Genomic DNA, 9,099 nt, shown 5'->3' with positions numbered 1-9,099 from the left:
CCTGCTGAAGGCTGCTGACAGTTAATCAAGATGTAAATGTGTACGTATTTATTCAGACTGGAGAGTCAAAGGCCCCTTCAGTAGCTTTCCAGGCAAAATTCAGGGTGCTGGTTTTGACCTGTAAGGCTCTAAATGGCCTGGGCTCTACCTACCAGAGGAGCCGTCTTCTACCTTATACTCTGCCATGATTCCTAAGGTCAACCAAGAGCGTCCTCCTGCTGGTACCATTAATGCATCAAGTTTGGTTGGCAAAAACATTCAGGAGGTTGTTCTCAGTACTTGCCCCTTAGCTGTGGAATTTCCTCCCTCATGAGACCTGCCAGAGCCTGGAAACACTGTTTAGCCTTCCTATTTGAGCAGGTGTTTAGCAAACAAGGCTGAGCTGTGATGCTGTTTAGGAGAGTTTTTCTCTATAGTTTATTTGAGTGCTGTGCTGGCTGTCATAAGTTACTTCGTTTTCCTGTTTTGTTCTTTTGTTTGCTTATTTTAAAAGTTATTTTGCTGCCCTTGGCAAGCCTCCCTGAACCGTCATCAGAAAGGCAGTATATAAACTGAACAAATTAATAGTGATGATGCATCACTCCTTTGTGTCCTGTTGGCTGCAGAAACTGGCATACCTTAAATCATGTTGGCCCAGTGAGCTGCCAAACTCAAGTGGACCTCTGAAAAGTAAAATATTGAGATATGAAAAGTAAAACACTGAGGTCCACCTGACCTTTTACGGTTAATATGAAAAATATTTGTCTACAATTTGGTTACTTACACTTCTCTCATTCTAAGGTTTCTAGATCACCTGTGATTTGCAGAGCACTTGCTAGTAATCCACAGTGGGTAGCTGATTATAGATCTCCAACTGCTGTAAAAAGCCTTAGACAAAACTGAAAATGCATTCTTAACACTTTTCAAAACAACTAATGTGTTTGCCCAAAGGGAAGGGAAAGCGGTCTGCAGTATTCTGAATGGCAGACTGTTTATGATAGAAAATCCTTCAAATCCAATCTAGATCAAGAAAATATCTATTGAAATGGAATTGTTGAACTAAGAGCAAAAGTTACTTTGATACAGAGAAATCATTATGCTCCTTGGTGATTACATAGTTGAATTGATAGTGACAAACAGAAAACCGCTACAGTATCTGATCTGATCTATTTTTTTTTATTTAGATTTTAGAAATAATCAGGGTTATACTAAAACTGTATGAACAGTGGAAGAATTTTGATGAGAGGAAAGAAATGGCTACTATTCTTAATAAGATGCCTAAACCAAAACCACCTCCAAACAGGTACTAGATATTTTTTTTATTCTCTTTGTGCTGAAAAATACATTTAACTAGACTTTGCTCTTAGAAAAAAAATGAGGAAAATTTACAGTAAACTCTAGTTGATGGATAAAGGGAGGAGGGACTCACAGCACGGAATCAGAACAGCGGTGAATGAAATCCTAATAGACAAATATTCAAATAAGTAAATTAAATAGTTTACTGTACTTCTGAGGGTACAGTATGTATTTTTACAGTATAGATGTTTCCATGAGAGAGACTGCCTTGTACACTAATTAAAAAGTCAGGTACAAGGGTAACCTCTGCATCAGGGTTGATAAGAGAATGTTTGTATCTTTTTAACAATTTAAAATGTCTTACGTAGGGAGTTAATCGAATTGAAGACGCTTTTACTAAATTAAGCAATAAAAGGAATTTTGGTACCATAGTACACCATAGCTGGGAAGACCTGGCTCTTCAAACTGTGCAGGTATAATTCCATGCATAATTTGCCTGCGCAGTTATTTATGATTGGACGTGCAGATATGATGTGAACTAAGTCATGGTTTCTGTAGGTGTAAATTGAATTGGCAGCTGGACACGAGTTTCTTACATGTGCAGTTTTGAATAGCAGTTTCTTCACTGTGTCTGTTTCACTTTCTGGTGGTATTATTTTATTTAGACATGTATAACTAATAAATTTACAAATAACTAATAAATTACCAAATAACTAATAAATTTACATTTTATTTTTATAGAAGAAAGTTAGGGAGGTAAAAGAAGGGCTTTGAATTTTTGTTTGTAATTAAAGTTGTTTCTCTTGAAGAGGTTTTTAACTGCCATTTTATTGAAAAGTGGTTGTTTTTAATAACGTTTATGATGTAACCAATATTAGATATATCTGCTGTCTGAAAATGTGTGTCTCCATCCAAACAGTGAAGGCGAACAGGGTCCAAATGGAAGTCAGAACTCTAGCTATAGCCAGTCTTAAGACATTCCAAAGAATTTTATTATGGACCACATTGGATCAAGACATATTGGGATCTTTCCTGCGTTCATGAAGTGGACAGAAGGTTTCAATAACATCTTTAACAAAGAAGCTTGAAGAATGAATAGCTTGTTTCTGTCAAGCATATTGAAAACTTTTCCTTTAAAGATTGCGTCATCCCTTTGAAGCCAGAGCAGATATATTAAGATTTCTTAATTTAAGGAATAAAACTCTGAACAGAGCTGCAAAACATTAATGCTATTCATTTCAATATGACTAGTTTTAATTATTGGTTTTGTTTGCTTTGTGAAAAATATAGCTTCCCATTAAAGTGACGTGTTTTTTTTAAAGCTACAGTAACATGAAGCCTGAGTGTAACTGTATTAAGGACCCCATGTCCTTTTCGTTGTGTATGTCACTGAAGGATGGCATGCTATATACTAATTTTTTTCATTACGTAGTTTGTTTTATAGGTAATGGGTACTGCAAAAAGCAAAAGTGTTATCCTTCAGAAACAACTGACAGAAGTCTGCACAGAATGTTACTTGTTTTAGTGAAAACAGGAGAGCAATTAAATTCCTCTTCTAGACTAAAGAGATGCCGTTTTAATCAGTACATGTAGCTTGGACATTTTTGCAATGAAACTTAGTAGCCCAGCTTACCAGAAAAGTGCAATATGTATAGTGTACATTGTGGACATTTGGGGGATAAAAAGTTTTCTTAACCATTTCAAATATTAGGACATTTTTTAAAGTACTTACATGAATGATTTGCAAGTAAATGTACTGTACAATCCAATTAAGTATTTTAAAAGCAAAGAATCAAAATCAAATCTACATAAGACTATTTTTATTGTAGGGGGTTTTTTTGTACAAAAGGTATACACTGTTAGTCTGCCTTCACTGTTAGTGTAAATTTGTATGATTCATTAGAAAGTTTGTGGTTTTGTTTTTGAGAGGAACAAGCTTGCAGTGAGCTTCATGCTGGTGGTGTGTTTTATGTTTATATTTTGTTTTACTGCAGTGGGATTCTTTGGTTACCTGTTTGCTGGAGAGTTTCCTTCATCAAAGGGCCATATCTTGCATTCCTTACTCAGGCAGAATGCCCACTTAAGTCAGGACTTGGCTGAAAGATTTTAGACTTACAGGTTTATTGATTTTTAAGGGTTTTTTTCCCCCAAAGAATTTATGTACAATTTCATTATCAAATAAAAATGCCAATTTGCCCGAGTATGAAATTGAACAATAAATGGAAGTCCAGGAACTTGTTTTGTCCAATATCTTTTTCCAAGGTGCAGTTACATCGTTACACATTAATACTGCTCTAAAACAGAGAAGAAAATGCTTGAGATGCCTCATTCCATGGTGCTTATTTAGTTCTAAATGTTGACCATTTCAAAGAGAGATGTTTGCAGTGATTTGTCATTCAACAAAACGTTACCAAAGTGTGTATTGTGGGGGGGGAGAGGGGTTTGCAATCAATTAAGCTCCTTGAACTTATTTCCATTGGAATTATTTTTATAAAGCATATTAGACACAAATTATGAAACCCCCTTGACAATGAAAAAGACAAATGTACGTATTCTACCCTTTGCTATACTTATTCTGCTTTACCTTTGTTGTTTTCTGTTGCAATTTGACCCATACATTGATTGACAGAGGAGTAGTAAAGTCACTCTTCTGCTCCTTGCAGTTGGCTTTTTCCTTTTGTCCCATTGCAATGTGGACTTGATAGATAGGAATAGATCAATGCAAACTGACAACCGTATGCAGTTCTTAAACACTTACTCCTGAACTAAAACATTTTTGAAAGTAATAGTGCTCTCACTATAGAATAAATGCCTAGGACTTTTTAGGTTAAAGAAAAGATGACTGAGAGGGCAGTAAGATAGTGAAGAGTGGTATGGAAAAAGCAAAGAAGTATTTGCTGTTTCTCCTAATGATAAAATTAGGAGATATATGATGAAATTCTTAGATAGCGGGTTTTAAATGAGCAAGAGGAATGCCTCCCCCTCCCTGCCACCTCATCATGTAATTAAATTGTGGAGCTCATTGACATAAAATGTTGTAGAAGCTCATAAAATGTTGTAGAAGCTCAAAAGGAGGCTGGACATATTCATGGAGGGTAGACTTATCAGTGGGTTTTAAACATACGGTAGTTAGGACTTCCTAGGTCTCTGCATGCTGGAGTCTGTTTAAAAGATGGGGGGAAGGAGCGAGGGCAGGAGACAAATCAGTCTGATAAGCCCTACTTAAATACTGTTTCCCTTAGTATGCACACTGCCACTATGAGATAAAGATGGATGGACCTGTGATCTGACCCAGTGTTTGGAACATGTTCTATAACATTTGTTTTTTCCATGTAAATAGTTTAGAGGTATAGTCTCACCACTGCAAAAGTTCATTCACTCCATTAGACAAGTATCAATTCTGTATGCAGTCAATGACTAATCCTCTAACTGAAGTGTTGACAAGACCCTCTGCAGTGGCAATTAAAGGGAAATGGTGAAAAATAAATCCCCTGCCTGAAAGGATTTATTTTGGAAGGGTAGAAATGGGAAAAGAAGAGTTGTTTCACCACTTGCAGCCCTTTCCTTTACCTTCTCTAGCTATATGTCTACCCCATTTCAGATTACTTTTTAAAGGACCTGTCCCTAACTGACTTGGTACTTCAAAATTTAGATTTGAAAAAAACCCCAAACCCACTAGAAGAGGGCTTATATTAAATAGCTTCTGTTCAATCCTCAATAAAAGTCTGCAAAAGTAAACAATTTCATAGTGTGATCTTATCTTGAGGTCTAGGTCAAAAGAACTTCTAAGATAAGGCACATCAGCTTCCCTTCTTTAATATGTGGGGATGGCTAGCTTGGTTTCCCTGTAAATCTTGCAGAAAGGGATGATCTGCTAAATTATAGGAAGACCCAAGCTATGTGCAGATCAATCTGTTAACTTTCACTGAATGTATAATTTAGTTAAGACTGGGTTAATACAAACAAAAAGGCCTGCCCCTGCAACCTAAGTAGTAAGATACCACACCTGGGAAACAAGAAGATGGGGTCAGGAATTAATCCAAATCTGTTTTTTGGATCTTGCACCTGATTACTGAGCAAATTAAAAGGGGTGAGCTATTTTGTTGGAAAAACAGATGGAGTAAAACTAAGGTTTCACCATTATGCCTATCATATCTATTGTCTGTTGGGAACTTCTGCGGCATTGGGGCTTTCACTCTGCTGATCCTAAAGGGTGTCCTGACTAGACACAGCCAGAGGGGCTGACCAAACGATGTCCCTCCACCAAGCTTGCTTAAGTTCTTATCACCACTTGAAATATGAGATATGGGTTCCTGCACTTACCCGTCCTTCTCTTTCTCAGTATGGTTTCTTGCTTTTTTTTCTGTTTATGTCTGGTTTAATCTGATCAAGATTGTTGTGAAAGCAACACAGCTCTAAGCTTGGTCACTAATAGCCTGATGGTGGTACCAGCTTGCCAGGCCTCAAAGTGACTGATAAAACCATGCTAGGCTTTGGTTTCTCCAGCAGCAAAATAATAGCAGCTGCATTTCCTGTCTTTGCTGTTCTTTGCTCTCATTTCCACTTTTGTAGGTGTACTCTTTTGACCTTAAGGAAATGAGATTGAATTCCAATACCACTTCCAGCCTCATTTTGAGTATTTTTCTCTCTTCCCCAAAAAGGATAGTAACCTAAGACAGCGTTTAAAAAACTGTCAGATAACCAGTGGTGCTGTGTAAAATGCATATGCACTCTCCACTGCAAAGGCTGGAATACAAGGACTCTCCTCCCCCAGGATGTCATAATTAACAAACTACTCTCCTACCTAGTGAGAGGTTTGGGTTTGAGGCTCCTCAGCCAGGGAAGTGAGATGTTTCATGAGTTGGGTGAGTACTTCAACCACCAGGGCATCATAAAAAGGGATTACCTAACCTTCACTAAGCACTGTGTTTTGTATAAAGCCAGGTCTATTTGTTGTGCTGAGAACAACTGGAGCCATAACCTAGGTCCCAGCATGCTCAGTCCTGTGAAGACTGAGGTACTTCTACTTTTGCATCTGCAAAGAACTTCAAATACTAAGGGAACTTTAAGATAAAAAAAATCTGGTGCTACAGCTGTTCGATAGGAGCTGAAGGGAGATTCAGTTTTCTGGTTTACGACGTTATACTTTTCTGATAGAGCCCCAGCCAGCACTTTCCTCACAATTAACAAGGGGCAGGGCTGTTGACTTCTATCATACAGAGAAGACTTTTTCTTTTCCTCCCATTCCTCCCTCTGTAGGTAGAAAGAATTAAGAGAACCGGTTGCTAACTGAGGGGCCTATGATTTGTGCATTGTGCTGTTAAAACAGCAAGAAGTGACCTTGCAATCGCTACATAGTAAGAGTCCACAAAAAGTTAAGATATCCTGTACTAATACATTGTTAATTCACTCCCTTGCCAACTTTACAGTTTATGTTCCCAAATTGACATACTCTAGAATGAAATATATATTGCTGCATGAATCAAGAAGCCCTTCCTCTTCAGTTCAATAATTTAGACTCCCCTCTGGGAGTGAAAAAAAAAGTTTCCTCCATGAGCATGTATCTTTTGCACCCCACTTTTCAAATCTGTGTGTCAAGTATCAATGTAGGGACTCTGGCATGAAACATGCCTGTCGTACTGATGAAAGGAGCATCCAACTAAAATTGTAATTATTTTTGATAAGCTAGTACAGTCTCTATGATGGTTATCAGAAGTCCAAATACAAAAGGCAAGAGGACATCTTTCCTAGTTAACTGACTGCCAAAAGCAGAAGCCTAAAGGGCCAGTACTGCACTCATCTGTCCTGCTCTGGCTCTAGCAGTAGGGAGGACAGAGCAGCATCAGTTTGCTGCTGGGGGAGATGTCACCTCCATTTTCTACCACTACTGTCTATGTTGAGCAGCCAAAACACTCCACTGGTCTTCAGCAGCAAGAGAAGGTGGTGACATTTCCCACAGAAGCATTGAGCCAGTTGCTGCTCTTACAGCTAGCACTGTCAGGTAGTTCTCTGCCTAGGCCCCCACCCAGCACTAGAACTGGAACAGGGAAGAGACAGGGGAGTAGGAGGGCAAGGCAGGGGGAGTGAGGCATCTAACAGCTCTATTCCAGCCCCCACTTCCTGCCTTTACATAGTGCCTGAGGCTCATGTCCTGCTCACTCACCTCTCCTTAAGCTACTGGCCAAGAGCATTCATTGGTGGTTGTAGCTTTTAACTATACCAGTGATTCTCAACAAGGGTGGCATGGCACCCTGAGGTGCTAAGATATCCTTTTAAGTGGCATAGAGTGCTGTGCAATATTAGCACTGTTAGGTGTGCAAACACCTAGAGACAATTCACAAGATCGACCCAGATATTTCAAATAGGAATCCACACTGTAAAAGGCATTCTACCCTTTGTGGTCTTTCTGAGTTCTTTGCAACAGAAGAATGGCTTTATTAGAGTTCACTTGTCTTTTGACTACAGAAAAGAGCTGGCATTTTATGGCTGGTGTCTTGAGTCTAACAAGCTGAGAACCACTGAACTATACAATGCAGTATAAGAGAAGACATATAAAAGCTTAAACCCCATCTTCCATGGAAACTCAGTGGGGATTTCTGTATATCACCCTTTGTTTTCATGAGAAATCCCTCCCTAAATCAACACCTTTACCATCAATGAGCTTATACCCCTAGGTTTTTTTCTGATATTTCTCTTTTATAGAAGCCCTATGCCTTGTCTGCATTCTGTAGGATTTTCTGTTAAAAATCTATGCGCATGTTCTTTAAAACATTCTTGAAATATTTCACAATTCCTTCAGCCAGGTATCACAATTATCCCTGGTATACAGAAAAAGAAAGACCTGTACTTATGTTCTCGCTCCCCACTTAGAAATACTCAGCTTATTAAGGAGCACTGCTCTTTTCTTGCACCTCTGACAGAACAGAAATGTTCTTAAAAACTACTGTATGTAGGCTAGTACCAGGTTGTTCTGAGAACTGCTTTTCCAACTCCAATAAATTATATGGAATCTGACATGCTTCTAGATATATTGTTCTTCAGAGAGGACAAAGTAAGCAGTACTACATGTCACCATTAGTTTAATACTGTAGTTATGATCTCATGTGTTATGGTGCAATATGAGAAGAAGAAACACACCTCTCAGTGTACAACATGTTCAAGTTTTGTGTTAGTCTTTACCTTTAAGCTCTCTTTACATAGTAGTTCCATTGAACATATGACTAAAGGTGAAGACTAGTCCCCTACAAAATCAACAGCTTCTTCTAACAGCATCTATATACATGATAATTTTTATATACAAAACAGAACAGATTCCCTTTCACAATATATTTTCCCAAATTCACTGCCTATTAAAACAAACATTAATGATTTTCTAGAGTTCTTAGAAGGCTAGAGAACAAGGTAGATATACATCTTCATTAGTTTTTCTCTAAAGGTTCATATTCTCTCCACTCCTCAAAGCCGCCTGCGTAATGCTGAACTCTGAAAACATACAGAGGATAGGCAGTATTATGGAAGTGCTACTGATGATAATCTTGTGAAAAAGGTTTGGCTAAAGGAAAGAATAAACAGAAAAACACAAACCAAAAACACAAAACATCATATGTAAAACTGCATTACACCAAATGACAGAATTCATTATTACAAGGTAGACTCTAACTGCTCCTGGTGTCAAGGAGCAAAATGCAAGGAATGAAATGGTAGTAAACCTCAACTACTTGATCAAGGGTTGAAGTTGGGGAGGAGAGGTTCAATACTTGATCAATTAGTTGCTCACTCACACATCCCAGATGTTAGGTTTAGGAGAGGATTAGATAGCATCTA

General features: G+C 38.2%; 2 protein-coding genes across 2 annotated transcripts in view; one reads left to right on the top strand and one right to left on the bottom strand.

The window, feature by feature from the left end:
- Nucleotides 1-3,509, top strand: part of CCNC (cyclin C) — a 20,797-nt gene extending 17,288 nt beyond the window's left edge. The window contains exons 11-12 of the mRNA XM_014518438.2: nucleotides 1,164-1,282; nucleotides 2,195-3,509. Of these exons, the coding sequence (XP_014373924.2) occupies nucleotides 1,164-1,282; nucleotides 2,195-2,249 (174 nt within the window). The 3' untranslated portion in view covers nucleotides 2,250-3,509. The remainder of the gene's footprint in view (nucleotides 1-1,163; nucleotides 1,283-2,194) is intronic.
- TSTD3 (thiosulfate sulfurtransferase (rhodanese)-like domain containing 3) overlaps nucleotides 3,081-9,099 on the bottom strand; it is a gene marked incomplete at its 5' end in the record, with an annotated part of 11,872 nt that continues 5,853 nt past the window's right edge. The window contains one exon of the mRNA XM_014518440.2: nucleotides 3,081-8,757. Coding sequence (XP_014373926.1) covers nucleotides 8,694-8,757 — 64 coding nt within the window. The remainder of the gene's footprint in view (nucleotides 8,758-9,099) is intronic.

Source organism: Alligator sinensis, unplaced genomic scaffold (genome assembly GCF_000455745.1).
Source record: "Alligator sinensis unplaced genomic scaffold, ASM45574v1 scaffold145_2, whole genome shotgun sequence".
NCBI classification, from domain to species: domain Eukaryota; kingdom Metazoa; phylum Chordata; order Crocodylia; family Alligatoridae; genus Alligator; species Alligator sinensis.
This window is presented reverse-complemented; position numbering and strand designations above follow the sequence as displayed.